General features: G+C 30.3%; 1 protein-coding gene across 32 annotated transcripts in view; it reads right to left on the bottom strand.

The window, feature by feature from the left end:
- LOC145265633 (calcium/calmodulin-dependent protein kinase type II delta chain-like) overlaps positions 1–20,901 on the bottom strand; it is a 705,488-nt gene that overhangs the window by 10,901 nt on the left and 673,686 nt on the right. For 21 of the 32 annotated variants that reach the window (XM_080121699.1, XM_080121688.1, XM_080121680.1 and 18 more), the window contains 4 exons: positions 19,056–19,131; positions 14,733–14,827; positions 11,043–11,153; positions 1,514–1,628 (listed from right to left, as the gene is read on the bottom strand). In XM_080121699.1, the coding sequence (XP_079977825.1) occupies positions 1,514–1,628; positions 11,043–11,153; positions 14,733–14,827; positions 19,056–19,131 (397 nt within the window). The remainder of the gene's footprint in view (positions 1–1,513; positions 1,629–11,042; positions 11,154–14,732; positions 14,828–19,055; positions 19,132–20,901) is intronic. The other 11 variants (XM_080121704.1, XM_080121701.1, XM_080121702.1 and 8 more) reach the window with 1 other exon arrangement.

Consider the following 20,901-nt stretch of genomic DNA (forward strand, 5'->3'; position numbering starts at 1 on the left):
TTATCTTCGAATGGCCTTTGGTTTTTGATAAGTTGTGACTCCCAAGTAAATTAAAAAAAAAAAAAATATATATATATATATATATATATATATATATATAAAATTACATCATGTTACATATAGGGGAGGGGTTTAATTCTATGGTGCACTTTGGAGGTACCTAACAATTAGTTAAATGGTGTGGACGCTGGGCTATACACAAACAAACACAGTTATGAATGCAACCAAATACAGGGTGAGGCAAAAGTCACACATTATTTTAAATCAGTAATAACTTTAACATTGAATAATTTAAAAAGCTTTTTTTCCTCAGAATTTTGCAGATAAAACATTGACAATTGATCATGGAAAAATTTAGCACTGAGCAACAAACCAAAATTATTGAGTGTTATTCCATAATCTTAACTCAAAGAGCCTATCGTTGACATTATGATGTCAGACAAGCTCCCAATCAGAGCACAATTGATTGTCTTGGGAAACCGTTTCGGTAGCAGGGCTCAGTCACTGATCTCCCACGAACTGGCAGACCATATTCAATAGGTACAACTGAAAATGTAACACTTGTAGAAGACAGCATTGTTGAAAACCGAGACACTTCAATGTGAAGACTGGATTGGGATGTCCAGAAAGTCACTTCATATAAAATTCAAATGGTACAGGCATTGTAAGCCACATATTTGCAGTCTCGCTTAGCTTATGCTATTCACATTCAGCAATCAGCCAGAGAACAAAATGAGTTTATCCATAAGCTGATAATGAGCGACGAAGCTAATTTTCATCTGAACGGGTTCATGAATAAGCAAAACTGTCGAATATAGGCAATCGAAAATCCAAGAATCATTCATCAGCGTGAATTGCCTCCAATAAAATGTACTGTATGGTGTGATGTTACCTCGGAAAGAGTGATAGGTCCTTATTTCTTCAAAGATGAAGAAGGTATTGCAGTGATGGTATCTGCACAGTGCTATCAACAAACGATTAAATTGATATAGGCCAGCTATTCAGGACAACCCGGAAATGTAGTCCCAACAAGATGGAGTGACTGTCCACACTGGCCATCAAAGTATGGCGTTCCTAAGGGGATTGTTTGGCAAATGTTTAATTAGCAGATTTTCTGATTTTAACTGGCGTTCACGTTCACCAAATTTGACAGCCCCTGACTTTTTCCTTTGGGGTTATCTTAAAGAAAGAGTATATGTGAAGAATTCAAGAACAATTCAAGAACTTAAAAACAACATCAGACATGAAATCCGAGAAGTACAGCTTGTCATTTTAAGTAAAAATGCCATAATTAGAGCCCACCTTTGTAAAGTTGAAAATGATGGCCATTTAAAGGATATCATTTTTAAAAACTAATGTAAAAAAATTACCAGGTAAATGTATTATTTAGAAGTAAACAATAGTAAATTACTTTAAATGTTGAAGTTTTTATCACCTAAACAAACCAATGTGTGAGTTTTGCGCCACGCTGTACAATTGGAGTTTTTAGTTAATTAAATTGCCAATTTCTTACCTGTCAATGTATTGTGTGAGTCGAACATATGCAATACACGCTGCATCATCTCCTAGCAGGTGGACATGAGGGTTCAAGATTGTGGTATTCAACGGCTTACTGTTCTTGGATAAAACTGAAATCATACAACACAATTGAAAACAATTATGAAATGCAAAGTGGGGAAGAAAGACCAGGAATTTTCTCAAATTCTTCAAAGTCCTCATGAAAATAACAAAAAGCAAAAAAAAAAAAAAAAGACTAAGTTGAAGATATTCAGAAAAAAACATTTTATGACATTATTAACCCTTTTGAGGTATTTAATGTCGAATCCAGTAATTTTATAAAAAAAAGTTTGATGCTTCAAGTTCTTTATATCTTCAAATATCTATTTATGGAGTTTGGTTTGGTTGAAAGGAAAGTTGTAGTTTTTATTTTTGAGAGAACATGATTGAGTTTTGCAAAGGGAAGAAAAAACCAAAAAAATTACAAAAAAAAACCAATAACATCAATGTTTGGTGCATTTTAGGTCAGGAACTCAATATCTTCAGACAGCCTGATCTGGTAGTACTAGGAGAAGTGTGGGATGTAATTTAGACAAAAAAAAATTGGGAGACTTGTTATTTTTTTACAAAGAGAGAAGGGATTAATTTGGTGTGAGGTTGAAGTTAAAACAGAAAATGATTTTGAGAGAATGAACAAATTTGATAACATATTTGGGGAAGCTTTTTTGTGTAGATTTATGATTTTTTAAACCAACACATTTCAGGTGAAAACATTATGAACTTAGATGTCATATTGAAATTAGTATAAATTCTAAAAATTACCAAAAATGATCCAGTAGAAGAATAATTACAAGTAAAAATCAAAATTATTGAGTTTAGCAATTTATAGTTTTATCATGTTTTAATGTTAGAGAGTTTGTGGGATCAAGAGGAGGTAACTGTAATCAATAAATTAGACTAAATTTTTAAACAAAATGTAATTGTAGATGATTTTTTGTTAAGAATGTATATAGCACATCATCTATTGGATGATTTTTGTAATGTTTAACATTTGTACAAATTTTGACATGAGATGCATGTAATAATGTTTTCACCTGAAATGCATTGGTTTAAAAGATCACCAATCTAAACAAGTATTTGGGCAAAAGGGTGATTGTGATACAATGACGTGTCATCATCACAAGAAACGGAATAAATTTGATTGCATATCGAGATGAGCTCGTCGCTAAAGTGAAGAATAAATAATACAAACAAGATTATTGTATTAAAAATTTGAAAGAACATTTAAAGTTGGGTACCTTTATACATTTATAAACTAATTACCCAATCATTATGAATTTTAAAACAAAGCTGTTAGGTGCAAGAGTGGGTAATAAAGACTATATTTAGTTTAATTTAGTTTTATGCAGAGAGGAGATGAAAACCTTTGTAAAAATTCAGATAACAGAAATACATATTAAACATTAATAAATATTTCTCAAATTTCAGTTTCTTTCGAATATTTTAAATTTACCATTATTAACTATTATTAGACAGCAATTAAGCAAGATTCCCTGTATTTCAGTTTTTTATTAAGACCCCTTAAGCTTAAGTTTTAAATTTTATACATTTTCTAAAATCAGAATCATGTAATATATCAAAATTAGAATAAGGATTTTAGCTATGAGGTTTAGTAGCATTATATTTTGATTTTAATTTTCATAAAGAATCATAAAATTTGTGAAAAACTTTTCTAAAAATATTTTTTTATCCATCTTAGGTAAGTGTTGTATTATATATATATATATATATATATATATATATATATATATATATATATATAATTAAGTAAATAAAATGAAATATTAAGCTGATAAGGTTATAAATATATAATAGCTCAAATTAAAATAGAAAATTAAGTTTTTTTTTATTAATGGAAATAAATTAAAATAAAATTGAACAAAATAAACAAATTAATTAATGAATATATGATGGATTGAAGTGAAATATATATGCTGATAATCACGGTTAAATAATATCAATACAAAAGAATAGCTTAAAGGATATCAAATAATTTATTATTACTTTAGAATTTAGGGATAAAATATGAAATAAATTAAGTATGTGATCTAATTTCAATATATTAGGATACAATAAAAAATAATAAAAATTAGGATATATTTGAATTCAATAAATTAGAGTAGATGAAATATAATTATGGAGTGATAACTAATAGACGTACCAGCTAATCATTGATTTGAATATTATAATTTAGATTATTGATAAATAAAACTCATAAATATGGATTAATTTATACTTAAATTTTTTAAATGTTAATATTTAATTTCAATAAATAATATAATTAATTTATAATGCAAATTGGATTAAGAAATAATATATTACAATAGAAAAATGCGAGCATGAAAAGTAATATGGTTAAGCTTAAACATGGAAAAGTAAAGGACTAATTGCATACATTAAGAATTGATTATAATGTAAATTGAATTAAAAAAAATTCAATGCTGCAATATTTTAAGTTATAAATTTATAATATTTTTACTAGAATATCTTGTCCTTTTCTTTTGCAGTTTTAACAACTAGTCTTCTACTTTTCCATGTTTAAGCTTAACCATATTACTTTTCATGCTTGCATTTTTCGATTGTAAGCCATGATTTTTCTAGGCTTAGTAAATTCACTTGTTCTTTGTTTAATTTCAGTCTTAGTTTTTGCCCCCATAAACATAACATACACAAATGTAATAACAATGTATGGCACTCGTCTGATTTCAATAAAATCCCTCCAATTATCTTCCTTTCATTCTTTCAGTTTCACTTGTTACTTCTCTTTTTATGAGAGCGGTGAATTGGTAGCAACATTAGTTGCTGAAGCGACATGGTTGCTATGGAAACCAATCATAAAAAACGTTGCTCACCTCATTACGAATTTTTATGATTTTGAACAACAGTAAATTCATCATAACTTTTGTTTTACTGAACGAAAATTGAAATATAGCTGAGAAGGTGATCTATAAACTGTAATAATTGTTTGAAATTTGGTCCAAAAATGAGTGAGAGGTGAAGCTTTACAGCAGTTCTAAATGATTAAAACAACCACTTAACCATATATTCAAACATGGTAATGTTTGAATGATAAAACTAGATAAATATATTATTTATCAATATAATAAAAAAAAATAGTTTAATCCAACTCATTTTGATAAAGGAAAATAACTTATTTAGATATAAAAGTTAATTATCAACCTTTAACTGTTTTAAAACAAATTACAATAAAATATTACAAAGAGAAAATTTTATATTAAAATTAATGAAAAATAATTAAATAACAATAAAAGAATTATAATTTATGTAATAATAAATGTAATATGAAAATGTTATGCACTTAGCGTTGTCTATTCAGGCATAATGCCATTTTTCATATTTTATTGGTTGACTAATGATTTGATATTCCTGCGTTTTTCTGATTTTTGGTTTGTGCATTCTTGTTATTAAACCTGAACCCCATATTAATATATATATAAAAACATGAAAACCAGTGACCGTGCATGTATGCAAAAGGACTTTTATTAGTTGATTTGTTTCTTCATCGTTTACTGGCAAAACCCCACAAGTGCACAAGTACGCGTTTGTTGGAAACAACATGTGTTTAACATTCATTTAACCAAATTGTTTATTGAAATGTTATAGCTTGAACCATACATTATTTATATGTCCACTTTGCTGGAGTTTCTGGGAATAAGCAACTTTTGTTTGAACGTACACTTGCAAGATGTTGAATTCCCTTTCTCCGAAACTCATGATATCCTCAACTTCTGCTACCCTACTTGGGTCATTCTTCTGACCCTTTTTCTGTCACTAATTCTCCCCAACCAGGTCACCAAGCCTTTGCATATTCAAATGACGAGACTAATGATAAAGCTTTGAAGGGAGAGAGGATCTAGAATTGCATTGCTAGTTTTAGTATCACGTATTCACTTGTTATATTGACGAGCATGTAACACATGCATCGGTAAATTCGTCTTGAAAAAGAATGAAAGACCATTAAAACAGGTGTCTGACCAATTTGGCACTGAACATCCGAGAAGTATAATCTCTGAGACGCTGATTTTATGTGGCAACTTTCTATGCACTTATTTTTAAAAGATTAGCCCCTAGACAGAACACGTTAGAAAGTCAGGTGTCAAATCATATTACAGAGAAATTACAATTAGATGTGAAGGGAGAGAGGGGCTAGAATTGTATAAAAAATGCATTAAAAAAAAAAAAAATGGCAAAGAAATAAAATCAGTCAAATTTATGTATAAATTTAATCAGATTTATTCATGCATTAACTGACAAATTAATTTTTTTAGATTTTATTTGTTTATTTTGTAAAAAAAAAAAAAAAAAGAAAAAAAAAGGTGCTTGTGTAAATTAGTGATGTTTCAAACCAATGTATTTCAGGTGAAAATATTATTTATGTATTTACGTGTCATGTCGAAATTCCAAAAATTTATAAAAATGATCTGGTAAATGTGCTAGATATATGTTTCACAAAAAATCATCAATAATTACATTGACATTTTGTGTTTAAAAATGGCCAACTATCAATTTAAGTCAAAGGAGATAAATCAATTTGTGATACAGAATTGGTAGCACAACTCTTCCACATTAAAACATGTAATAAAACTCAAGTCAATAAATACTATTTTTACTTGTCATTATTTTTATACTTAATCATTTTTTTGTAATTTTTAGAATTTATATTAATTTCGCCATGACACATAAGTACATAATATTTTCACTTGAAATGTGTTAGTTTAAAACATCACTAATCTACACAAAAAAAAAAAAAAAAAAAAATTTAGCAGAAATGTTAGTTGGGAGCGAGACAGGCAAGCTTTCTTTAATGAAACAGTTGGAACCATTTTATTCAAGAATCTTCATGTGACAAACAAAATTCTTTTATATTTTATAAGAAAAGCATCGTTAAAGAAGAAAAGTTTTTTAATAAAGAAACAATTTACATAAATTTAAATTGTATTTCTGAATTTTGGAGATGAGGATTGATTATTTGTATTATGTGGATCATTCGGGCTTTCACAACGTTTTAGTCGTGTAACCTCTGATCTTCAGGTGTATCTTGTTGAACTTGGGAATCTGCACGGAATCTTGAACACAACCATTTACTTAATAAAAAGGATAAAATACTCTTGCTTTGTCAGCCATAACTGGATAGAAGTTCTGAGTAATTCGCAATTGTATTTTGAGTGTCGCCTGCACTGAGGATTGAACCTTCAACCTCCAGAAGAGTAATATTACAAATCAATTTTATCAAGTATCTTATCCACTCGCAGACAATTCTAGTATGAATTTTAGGAGCTTTTAAACCCACTTTGTTTCTAGATAGACAATCTTACTATTATATATTACTATTTCTTACTACATACTTATTACTATACGAGGTACCTTCAATAAGTTTTCAGACTTTATTTTGTACAGGCATTTAAAATTGTCATAGACCCTTGAAAATTCAGTATGTTATTGCTATACATCTTATGAAATGACTGACCAATTTTCATGATTTTAGGTTTAAATGAACAGCTACAACTGGAATTAGAATACACCCTACTAAAGCCTGATTGTCACAGTTGATGAATTTCAAAAATGCAATCTTGATGTGAAAACACTTTAGAAGAATGATATGCTATACTATTTTGTTTTAAACTTGGAAAAATGCCACAAAAAGATATGGAATGGTTCAGACTGCTTTTGGACCATCTTGCATGAATTGAGCATCAGTCTTTGAGTGGCATAAGAGATTCAAGGAAGGCAGGGAGTCTATTAGGGATGATGAGAGGTGTGGGAGGAGTAAGAAAGTCAGAACCTCAGAGTTGATTGGCAAAATAAAGAATTTCATGGATAAGGACCGTTGTGTATCTACAGAGACAATAAGTGCACAGTTTGATGTCAGTGTGGGAATTGTATACACAATTATCCGTTAGGAACTAAAAATGCAGAAGATTTGGGAAAAGTTTGTCCCAAGAGTGCAGTCCAACTCCATCTTTGTCACAGACTATTTGACCAAGATGTGCATCAAGACAGTTCCTCATCCTCCCTATAGTCTAGACCTTGCTCCCTGTGATTTTTGGTTATTCCTCAAGCTCAAGGAAAATCTTAGTCTGTCGTTATAAGACAATTCAGGAGATGAAAGCGGCTGTGACAAGAGTCATTGATATGCTCACACAAGAGGACCTTCCAGAAGTTGTTGGAACAGTACAAGTGCATTGCAGCTGGAGGAACTTCTTTGAAGGGGACAAGATATTCATATGTATACTATCAATAAAAGTGCCCATATGAAAAAAGTCTGGAAACTTATTGAAGGCACCTTGTATTTATATTATCTATTATTTATAAGTAACGGTTCCCATATTTTATTAAATTCTATAATAGGTCTGCTCAGTTGCATATGGGGAACACAGAAAAGAGACTAGATGTTACGTGGCAGGAGAAGCATAGAAGACCAAGATAACGTATAGAATCAATATGCACATGTTGGATGAAGGCTGTTCGTGTCATTGCATTGTATACTTAAGAGTGGGTGTTTATAATGAGGAGCACATATATGAGGGGATGACAATGTTCTTTGTGTTGGCAATGACAAGACAAAATTACGTACCTGGGTTCAAAAGACAAACACAAAGACCAGGTTTAAAAGACAAACGTACATACATTTATTATTCATAGCTGGAATACTTTTTCAGAACCACAAATGCCACGTTACATTATAAAGATTTCCCGTGACGCTTCTTCCAGCATCTCAAAATGATTCTCTCTCTTTGATCCTCACATTTCAACTCCCAAAAACTTAACTATATTACATTAACTTAATTATTATGACGTCACTCATAACACTCACAAACATGTGAATATCAATTCACGTTGTTGCCAGCTGACTTGGTTCATATATTGCTAACCTCAACTCTAACTATAAACAATATTTCTAACTTTGACTCCAATAGCAATAACAACCATGATTTCAACATTTCTAAAATATCATTTACGAAATACAATTTCTGAATTAATAATAATCATCGATTATCATGAATTCATAAATTCATAATAATCTTTGATTATTTTTTCCGGTAGCTAACAATCTAACAATTAATTGTCACCTCGCATATGTATTACTTTTTTTTGAGTCATCTTACTCTCCACTGGTCTTCTCTGTCTATAATTTTTACTTTGTCCCATAAGAGTAGATGTTTTCTCTTTTCCCTCCATATGTGGTCAGCCATACGTGATATTTTAATTGCTCCACATATTACAGTTTTTCGATGTTCTTGTGATCTTACTTTTAGTGGATAACATATCTCATCTTTGTATAGTTTTCCACATTTACATGAAATCTCAGTTCTTAATCATGATTTTTTGCTTTTCCTCCTTTCATACGTCTTGAGTTGCACAAGCCTCCTATGGAAAAAATCATGACTGAAAAGTGTGTGCATGAGATTCCATGTAAATGTGGAAAACTATAATACAAAACTTTATGCAAGAATCACATCAAATATTGACTGCACCTACCCAGCACTGTCCAGATGAAAAAGAACAAAAATGATTTGTTTCTGGAGAAACACAGATTTTGATGATTTTAATTTTAAAATTTTAAAAGTTTGTTTCAGTACTTGATGTTAATTGATTAATAACAAAAAAAAAAAACAACAAATAATTGAGTATAATTAATGTGAAGACGAGAAACACATATACACATGCTTGAAGTCGCATAATTTATATTTTTTACTAAATCAGCCACCAATTATCAGCGCCAAAAGCCACTTGAGGTTAAGAATTAACAAGATTGCTAGATTGTCAATTAAATGATGAAGAATGTTATGAGAGGATTAAAAATGATGAATGGAATGGACAGAGTTTGATTAATTATGGGAAAAGTAAATATTTATTTTTAAAGAACTTAAGGGAGAAAATTTAGTATAATTGCACACAATAAATTCCTTTTAATCTGTTTTTGTAAGTAAGAGAAAATGTATCCACTAATTGTTTTGTTAGCCGGAATAAGTATTTTAAAGAAAAAACTCAAGCGAAATAAAATATATTTATGCCAATAAGAAAGAAGATAAAACGAAAACAAAAAAAAATGGCTACTAAATCAAGTATTGATATGTCAGATGGATTGTTATTTGGATCTGATAATTTTATATGTTAGATAAAAATTGAGAAAAAATTTATTTACCTCTTTCACAACCTCAACAACAAAATTATTTTTTTCTTTTAAAATAATTCTTTGGGGTTCACCATAATTCTTGCAATATGGTTTAGTTTATTAAATAAATAATTAGTGGAGGGGGAAAGGAAAGAATGAGGAGTTCAGAATGACTTGACGACATTCATCCAGGATGAGTTGAACCGGTTCCTCCCATAGAACATACAGCACCCTGGATGAATGCAGACTACATCATAGTGGCCAAGATAGTCCTGGGACCAGCAGTGTACACTGTAGATCTGTGGAGCAGAGGTAGGCTCAACGTTGACTTTCATAATGAGTAATGAAGGGTTTAGTTGGCTTCCTGGGTGTCTTTGCCAATCTTGAAGTTGTTCTGGAGTTATTGATTTGCAGATGAACTCTTGTGGGTTGCGGCGTGCAGCATGCATGATCCAACAAAGCCTTCTTTTTAAAAGAGCTTTGTGTCAGCGGACCTGCAGAATTCAGCAGAGGCAGCTCTCATCGGCCAGGTCTTGTAGCTCTAAAGAAGGATTGTTTGATAAATCCAGACTTTTATGTCTAATGTGATCTCGGGATGAGACGACAGACAGGGTTGTAAGTGACTGAAAGTATGTGGGCAAGAATAAGAAACTGTTGTGAAAGAGGAGGAGGAAGGAGTAAGAGGGGGAGATGGAAGTTCATTAATCAAGTGGAGTAACAAAAGGTATACATTTGAAAGAAAAGTAAAAACAAAAAGGAAAAAACAAATAAAAAAGGGAATCAAAAGGCAAATAGAAAGGGGGGAAAAATATGAGGAAAAAGACAAAAATAAATGGAAACAATAATAAAGAAAAAATGAAAATAAAAAAGAAAATTTAGAAGGAAGGAAAATAAAGAATGAAAATGAAAAAAAGAAATGAAAAAAGAAAAACAAATAAAATGTGTTTCTTTTCGTTTTTCTTGCATGGAAGATAAAGAAAAAATAAAGAAAGGGCGACAGAGATGGAAAAATGAATAAAAAAAATGGAAAAAAAAAGGAAGGTGAAGAAGAAAAATGGATGCATTTTTTTATACAATGTCTAAGCACATCAACAAGCGATCATATTTTGCGATTTCAACACATGACAAACAGAACTGAAGCAGGGCCAACTGACCAAGTTTCTCACAGTAATGCAAGGATGCACGTAACTCAGTAGATGAAGCTAATAGAAAAAGTGGTAGCAGCAGTTGCCTACTGTATGTCTATTCGTAGCAAATCAGCCACCCAAGAGCATCATCACCATTGACAACAAGATGATGATTTATACAATTGTTAGTATTGTAATTGTTATGCCATGTCATCACTTACCAAAGTCATCAGCAGCATTTTTGCATTGCTCTAAGACAGTAGGCGTCCGAGGGATGCAATATTCTGAAGTTCCAGCGTTTTGAGCGGCTGACTCTTGACGCCAGTACTTGGCTTTGGTAAAGAGAAGAATAAAATCATTTAACCCGTTTCTGAGGGAGAAAATCAAAATGAAGCTGGACGAAAAGGAATGGTCATTGGCCCTTTCATCAGCTAATTGGATGCTAGTCAGCTAGCCAGACGACACCTCAAAAGACTAAATGCAGCATTAATGACTGCAGGATTGGTGCTAAGATCTCACCCCCCCCCTCTTCATAGAATCACTTTTTGTAAAAAGATGAAGACAATATATTTTTGGAATGCATTATGAGAAAAGCAATAGCATTAAACATTTAAAGATGGATTTGAATTATTAATCTTCTATTATTTAAAGGGAAAATATCTGTGTGTGTTAGGGCGCGTGTTTGTATATCTGATAAAATCTTTTGTCATCCGCATCAAAGGGGCACAAATGTGGTACCGTTAAAGAGAGCAATTCTCGTGGGCATAACATCGAAAAATTAGAAAACATCGTCAATTATTTCATGTAGAAATATTTTGTTTGAAGGGGGGGATCAGGTAAAAACCTTGCTGTTTGTAAACCGCGCATGCGTGAATGGTCAATTTGTTGTTTCATTTTGAAAAGCTAAATGTTCAACGTCATAACATGTGTCATCGTGGTCCCATCGATAACGCGTTCGCTTGCAAACTTAACTTTTGCAAGTTCGCATGCAGCATTCTTTCTTTTTTTGCTTACAAAATTTTGCTTTTGGTTTTGCTTCTGGCTGATGGTATCCAAGCCCTGTTTTTTTTATTTTACACTTATCTTGCCTTGACAGAGCTCAAAATAGACTTCATAGCCTACTAGAGAATGTCCTTTTCTCTTCTCTGCAACCTCTTTCCCACAGAAGAAACGTTGCAAGCCTGTCTCTGCTTTACTATTATTTTCATGGCAAGTTTTCATCTGAGCTTCAATCTGTGGTCCCCTCTTGCCAAACTTTCACAAAAAACACTTGTCTAGCTGAAATCACTATCAATAATTTTCCCCACTCTTTATCTATGCCAAAACCTAAACGTGAATTCTTTCTTAGAACTGCACACCTTTTTTTTTTTTTTTTTTTTTACACAGTGATCACCACTTATCAAGGCCCGGAAGCCACTCAGGGATAAGGGTTATTGCAAGTACATTACGTTAGTGTGGAGATTTGATGGAGTGTTTACTTAAGGGGGCGGTTCATTAGGAATTTGTTAACATTAGACTTGAAGACATCCAAGTTGTAGTCCGGAGGGAAGCAGGCAGACAGAACAGAGTTCCACAGGCGTGCAGTGGAACTCTCTTCCATTTCCCTGCTTTCCAGCTGACTATAATATGGTCGTCTTCAAGTCCAATGTAAACAAGTTCTTTATCAGCTGTTTCCTTAAGTAATCCAATTTACCAAATTTCTACTATTAATGATTACTACAATATTGTCCCATTGACTACTGTACACTCATTAATCCTTGAGTGGCCTCTGGGCCTTGATAAGTAGTGACTCCTATGTAAAAAAAAAAAAGAAAAGAAGTTTAACAAAGATTCCCAAGTTTAACTAAAAGATGTCAAAACTTTGAGAATTTAACAACCATGATTAGAATAGTAATCTGAATTATCAATCCTCATCTAAAAAAAAATATTTATTTAAAAGAATTTGATTTTGTTGTTTTTCAGCATATTAAACCCTTTTCAAGTTATTTAATGCCGAATTCAGTAATTTTGGATAAAAGGTTTTTATACTTCATCGTCTTCAAATATTTATTCATAGTGTTTGGTTTGATTGATTCGTAGAAGGAAAATTGCTGTTTTTGACTTTGCAGAACATGATTGAGTTGTGCAAAGGGAAGGAATAAAAAAAAAAAAAATAACATCAATATTTGGTGCATTTTTGGTCAACAATCCAGTATCTCCAGACAGCCTGATCTGGTAGCACCAGATGCTCTAATGAGTATTACCACTTTGGCCCAAGTAGACCTGGGAGCAATGGCAACCCCACATTCCTCACAGCCTTTAAATGGGACCTCACACCTGGATGTCTTTTAAGGTCATACCTAGAGTTTGGAAAACTGGGGAGACTTGTTGTAAGCCATCGTTTATTATTAGTGAGCAATCTCTGATGATGACTTGTGTGAGAACTCCTTGTGATATAAACCAATAATAATATTTGTTTTAGATGCTGGCATGCATTCAAGTGTTTTTCTTTTCTTTTTTCTTTTTTTTTTTTTATTAATTTTCACCCCAAACAAGGCACAATGTCACTTTGAAGTAGGGGGCTACTATCGGGGACATAAGTTGCAGAGATATTATGAAGGGAGACGAGTAGCAAGATGTTTGTTCACATTACACTTGAACTTTTGCATGTCAGTACAGTTGAGAAAGCAGAATCTCGAAAGGGAGTTCCAAAGTCTAGCAGTTCTGGGGAAGAAACTGTTGGAGTAGAAGGCTTTTTTACACCTAGGGATTTCTACTGTGAAGGGGGAGGGACTTAGCTGCTTGTTGGGTTTGTCAGAGGTAGTCACATTGAGGGGGTACAAGTGCTTGTAGTTCATCAGAGCATTCACCATTAAATTGACTTCAAAACTGTTGCAATTTTTTAAATATAACTATAAGTGTATGATTATAAAAGATTGGAAGATTATATTTATAAACACGAGTGACAAGAACTGACCAATCAGATGGAACAATGCTCTGCTACTAACCAATCAGAAACTGGAATCACTCCATAAAATATCCTGAATCTCTTAGAATTCCTGTACATAACTTTTACTCTTCACACATGAAGGAACAATTCAAAATTTTCCTGGATTGATACTGCCATTTTGTTTCGAACAGTATTTCTATTCTCTTCTAAAACTAAAATGGCTTACAATTCAAAACTAATCCATCTCTGGATCAATCTTTATTTATCCTTCTTTTTTTTTCTAATCCATCCTCACCAAATTCTGTCATGATTCTGTGGACCCTGTCACCTCAACTGTTCTACATCTATTAACTGTTATCCATTCTTTCAATGTGACCAAGAAATAATGTACAACAACATTAAATATGAATTTTTAATTATGATAAAAAAATTCAACCTAATTAAAAATAATAAAGATACAGAAAAATCTTATGGTGTGCTTACCCATCACAGAACGAAATATCATAGTCCAAAAATCATGCAAATTGACAAGTTTTTTTTATGAAGAAAATCATTTTTAAAAGATTTTAAGCGATTAATGTGAAATCGTTAGTATTACAAGACTGATCTTGCAAATTTGAATTATTGTGGAGTTATCTACCCTTGTTTTTTGTTTTTTTTTAAGATGGCATCATGACAGTCCCTTTTTGATTACTTATAAGATATGATTTTTTTTAGTTAAAAGAATACTTGATCAATTTACATGATTTTTGGAATATGACATCTTTGTTCCATGACAGGTACATACATCATAAAATTTTTTCTGTATTTTGTCTTAATTAAATTGAATTTTTTTTTTTTAAGAAAAAGTAGAAGGGATTTAGTAGGTGTAAACATAGAAAGGATTTTTATGAAAGCATTCCTTGACTTTGAACTCCCTCCTCACATTTTGTGGTTGTCCATTCTTACGAAATAGTAAACAAAAAAAAAAAAAAAAACTTACCGTGATCAAAATAAAACTTATGAAAATCCATTCCAACAATCAGGTTTCTCAAAGCTTCGGGTTCAAAACTTGTTACATGTGGGTCAACAAATCTTCTGTAAAGGAGAAACAATCAGAAAAAAGAAATTTTAATTATAAAAATTAAATAAAGCATGATTTGTTACCCCCTGTCATCACTATTACATGAATAAGTAAAGCATGAGTTGTCTGCCCTTATGATCACTGCTACTTAAATAAGTAAAGAATGTGTTGTTAATCTTTCCTAAGCACGGTTTCAAATAGTAGCCTCTTACGCTCAAGTAGCAATATGCCTTGTAAGGGGTGAACGCGAGTTAAAAAGAAAAAAAAATTGCAATTCATCAAAAATTAGGGAAGGGGGGGGATCAGTGTCTTGGGGTGGAGGAGAGTAAATCTAATGGTCCTGTGCTTGAATATTTGAATCATATAAACCACCATTAGACATAAGTTTTTATTCTTTTGGATTTGGAAGAAGAAACACTAAATATTGTTTTTTGGATATTTGAAGTGTGCTATTATTGGCGTCCATTTCCCCTCCAAGTGTTGGAAAGTCTGGGAAAAAGAGAAAAAGAAGAATGACGAAATAAAAGGGAAATGTGTTTATCGACAGAACAATAGATAATAAGTTGTTCACCATGGAGCACAAAGGAAAGTGGGATTTGTTAATACAGGTGTGATGGACAAAAGACTGGACACAAAGTGAGATATATTTAGTTTTAGGATTGGCAATGAGTTTTATGATGGTTGGGAGCAGTTTGTGGACAGTCTTGGGTTTGTGACAAAAAGTAATCAACGTTAAAACAATTTGATCATCTTTTTGTTTTCACTATGTTTTTAGATAATAATTGTTTTTAGATAATTGTTTTTAGAAAATAATTGTTTTCAGATAATAATTGTTTTTAGATAATTGTTTTTAGATAATAATTGTTTTCAGATAATAATTGTTTTCAGATAATAATTGTTTTTAGATAATAATTGTTTTCAGATAATAATTGTTTTTAGATTATAATTGTTTTTTAGATAATAATTGTTTTTAGATAATAATTGTTTTTAGATAATAATTGTTTTCAGATAATAATTGTTTTCAGATAATAATTGTTTTTAGATAATAATTGTTTTCAGATAATAATTGTTTTTAGATAATAATTGTTTTTAGATAATAATTGTTTTTAGATAATAATTGTTTTCAGATAATAATTGTTTTTAGATAATAATTGTTTTCAGATAATAATTGTTTTTAGATAATAATTGTTTTTAGATAATAATTGTTTTTAGATAATAATTGTTTTCAGATAATAATTGTTTTTAGATAATTGTTTTTAGATAATAATTGTTTTTAGATAATAATTGTTTTTAGATAATAATTGTTTTCAGATAATAATTGTTTTCAGATAATAATTGTTTTTAGATAATAATTGTTTTTAGATAATAATTGTTTTCAGATAATAATTGTTTTTAGATAATAATTGTTTTCAGATAATAATTGTTTTTAGATAATAATTGTTTTTAGATAATTGTTTTTAGATAATAATTGTTTTCAGATAATTGTTTTTAGATAATAATTGTTTTCAGATAATTGTTTTTAGATAATAATTGTTTTCAGATAATAATTGTTTTTAGAAAATAATTGTTTTCAGATAATAATTGTTTTCAGATAATTGTTTTCAGATAATAATTGTTTTTAGATAATAATTGTTTTTAGATAATAATTGTTTTTAGATAATAATTGTTTTCAGATAATAATTGTTTTCAGATAATAATTGTTTTCAGATAATAATTGTTTTCAGATAATAATTGTTTTTAGATAATAATTGTTTTCAGATAATAATTGTTTTTAGATAATTGTTTTTAGATAATAATTGTTTTTAGATAATAATTGTTTTTAGATAATAATTGTTTTTAGATAATAATTGTTTTTAGATAATAATTGTTTTTAGATAATTGTTTTTAGATAATAATTGTTTTTAGATAATTGTTTTCAGATAATAATTGTTTTCAGATAATAATTGTTTTCAGATAATAATTGTTTTTAGATAATAATTGTTTTTAGATAATAATTGTTTTCAGATAATAATTGTTTTTAGATAATTGTTTTTAGATAATAATTGTTTTTAGATAATTGTTTTCAGATAATAATTGTTTTCAGATAATAATTGTTTTTAGATAATAATTGTGTTTAAGCCTACAAGTATTTTTCGTCCTATCTTTATGACCAATGAATGTGAATTTGAGAGAGAATTCTAAAATAATATTTTTAGTTTATTGATGTCAGAAAAATGAAGATTCAGCTTTGTCAACAATATCTCTTCATTAATGATCACAGTAGATATGCCAGAGTTCATGACGGTACACAATTGGCAAATCACATACCCCTTGAATCTTTAAAATATGTTCGAATTCAGAACTGATTTTGCTTTTCATGTTAAGAATTCAAAAAATGTAATTTGTATTTTAATAAGTTGACTTGAAATTCTAATTAGTGCTGGGTCGATTAATCGGAATTGGAAATAAAAAAAAAATCAGAAATTTTGGGGGTATCGGAATCGGAAAAATTTGTACCTATTTTCAATGCCAACAACGATTCTTTTAATTGGCTTTTTTATTTAATTTTTTTTAAAGAAAAATATTCTACTGCTGATAGTAATACTAAAATAATGAATGTCTGTTGATTTTAATGTATTAGTAAAACTAAAATCGATAAATCATCCCTCACAAGTGTATCCTTACATTTAAGAAAATATCTGCACATTTAACATGTGTTTTTATGGTAATCGTGAAAAATAACAATTTTATAGTTAAATATTTAGATATTTATAAAGAATTGGAATCGGTAAAAATACTGGAATCGTCCCATCCCTAATGCTAATATTTTTTAACAAAACACTTTTCTCAAATTTGAAATACTAAAATCGTTTTTGCATACTGCTTTTCTGCATCAACTTCTTGGACAAAGCTATTCAAGAAGCTAGAGAACGTCTTCTACATAGAACGCTAAAAAAAAAGACTATGTGACCCTGAACTGAGCAAAATCAAAGGTTGGAAGGACAGCCAGCAACCTTTGCCAGTGAAAACCAGCAATAACAAGCAACTGCCTTTGTGGAAATTAAGGTCAGAGGTTATATTAACTGAAAGGTGAAAAACACCAAAATGAGAATCATAATTTGAATCATATTCGGTTTAATGTCATCATCATTCTATCTATCTATCTATCAAGTCATTTTAAGATTCTTTAAGAATCACAATACTTATTCATTGTATCATTCTCATATCATTTTTCTCCATGCAACGCATGTACTCAATCCACAGTGGCCAAGTTTCACTTCTACAGACCATCACACTGCGTACACATTTTATTTCACACTCGTTTGCATAGAAATGTTTCACACTGCTTTGAAGTATTTTATAATCAGGTTTTGTGTATTTATCGAAACCTTCCAAGTATGTCTTTAGTTCAGCTTTTAACCATACAAGCAGCTGCCATGAAAATAATGAGGGAGCAGGAAAAGACTAGCAACATGTAAGAAATGGACTGAAGAGAAGAGATAATCTCCCACTAGATTGTGAAATAGGTTTTGCACTTTGTCAAAACAAGAAAGAGTGCTGTGAGCTGCATCTCCACAGATTTGGCAGCTTTACTTCATCTTAGGATATACGAGAGGATTCCAAAAGTAATGTCTCCTATTTTTTATTCCACACAAATGGATCAGAGCGATTGCAAACTGCATTGTTACGATGATTGAACTTATGCATTCATGACTTGAATATTTCATCTCTCTGTTGTAGATATTGATGATGTGAGACTAAGAGAACAAGTCTCTGTCATAGATGTATGTCAGAAGCAGAAATTAATCATTAAATTTTTGGAAAAAGTGCATTGAGAATGGTGGTGACTATGTAGAAAAATAAATTCTGGAGCCAAAAAGGTTGCACATCTTAATGGTATCACTCATCTTTGTAGCTCTTTAACTTTTTGAGCTAAAAAGGAGGAGGCTTTACTTTTGGAATGACCTTCGTATCTGACTCTTTTACAGGTAGAGGATTGTGTCAGGAGTCAGGTACTTTCTAGAGCTGCAGAAAGATCCAAACATTATTCCAGCGAATTTTACAACAGATTTGATACGAGACTTTCATTTCATTCCTGGAGTAAAAATCAGTCATAGAAGCTTATCAAAGCAAAAAGGACTCTTCAAGAAACAGAACCATGCATTTCAACTAAGAGAAAATGAGGATCCGAGTATTGGTGGTGAAAGGAAGGAAACTTAGTTTTAGACGTGTTAAAACTAACAAATGAAAATATCTACGTACGTGTAACCTTCAAAGTCACCACTTGTAATGGCAGCAATCAGTTGCTCCGTCAGTTTAATAATTTCTTGTTTACGACCTGTAAAAACAAAGGCACTTGTTTAGTAAATAACAATAAATTCTATGAGATGAAGATGCAAAGGTAGGGTTTTTTTTTTTTACTATTGCTATTGTAAACGTCTTAGTGGGTGTGTGTGTGTGTGTATATATATATATATATATATATATATATGCTAAGATGTATCATTGATATTAAATATTTATATATGGGCCTTCAATTGTATAAGAATATGATAAAAAAAAGTTAAAAATATATAGAAGAAATTTACATATAAAACACACACACATATATATATATATATATATATATATACTCGGGGTTTTTTTTATATTCAAAAGTAATGGACTAATGAATTCAACGAGGTTGTTAGATAGTGCTCAATAAAAAGAGCTGATAATACTTGTTTATTGTTATATAAACATGCTCACATCCCGCTGCTACAAATAGCCACTTGTTTCAATCAAACAACAGATATCATCAGGCAGCGACTTGACTATTCAAAAGTTCAATGAATAACTTTATTCATTGAACTTTTGAATAGTCAAGTCGCTGCCTGATGATATCTGTTGTTTGATTGAAACAAGTGGCTATTTGTAGCAGCGGGATGTGAGCATGTTTATATAACAATAAACAAGTATATATATATATATATATATATATATATATATATATATATAAGGGGAGTAATATAATAGCACGAGATTTTGCTTAACACAAAAAACTCACATTATTATATTTAGTTCTATAGAGCTTTTAACCCACTTTCTGTGTAATCTTATGGAATATATATATATATATATATATATAGTTCAAAGTGGAATCATATTTATGTACGCACTAAAAATTTTATTTTAATCTAAAAAATCAGTCTTATATGAAAAACATATCACTGATAAAGGCTTAAAGCAAAAACCTAAGATTGTTTTCCTTCCTGTAAGCTAAATAAAAACGATAGTTTTGTCTCCTGAGATATATATGTGTGAAAGACAGAAAGGAAAAACAATTAAATACAGGAAGAAATAAAAAGCAAAATCAGAGATTTTACCAGTTTCGTTTGGATCAACAAACATCTTCAGCAAAAGTGATCTGAACGAAACCAGCAAAATCTATTGTTTTGCTTTTTCGATAATTGTCAAATTGAAATAATAAAGTAAGGTTTAGGAACTTGTTTTTTGGTTAAAATTCATATTTGCTGAAAAAAAACACACACACATATATATATATATATATATATATATATATATGAATAAACAAAATTAAGGAAATTCAAAGAAAGCGAACAAGCCACAAAAATATTTGCTAAAAAAATGGTGTAACTCGTGTAAAGGCAAAACATTAGCATAATCTAAAGAGCACATCAAAATAAATGATAATGAAATATGACGACAATGTTTTTGTCAAAGAATTTGGAGATGACAGGTGACAAAATGTCAACTTAAAAAAAACAAAAAAAAAACAAAACAGCATTGTACCCATAATAATAAGATTAGAACTACTCACATAAAAAAAGGTGCTTCTTCAAAATAATAATGAAAATGAAAAATTGAATTTCAACTAAAGGCAATGTTATCTACTTGTCATGTCGAAATTAGTATCATATTACATTATTATATAAAATATTTACTTTCACTGTCCAGCGATCCGTCATTATTATTTTGAAATGTAACACAAACAAGGGAAGTAACTCATAGTTTGTTTATTATTTAAGCATAACTTGTAATTTACTTCATAAGCAATTTTCATTAATAATTTTCTATTTTATCACTTTTTGTAATTTTTGGATATGTT

Source organism: Euprymna scolopes, chromosome 40 (genome assembly GCF_053919585.1).
Source record: "Euprymna scolopes isolate OS-2025 chromosome 40, ASM5391958v1, whole genome shotgun sequence".
In the NCBI taxonomy this organism is placed as follows: domain Eukaryota; kingdom Metazoa; phylum Mollusca; class Cephalopoda; order Sepiida; family Sepiolidae; genus Euprymna; species Euprymna scolopes.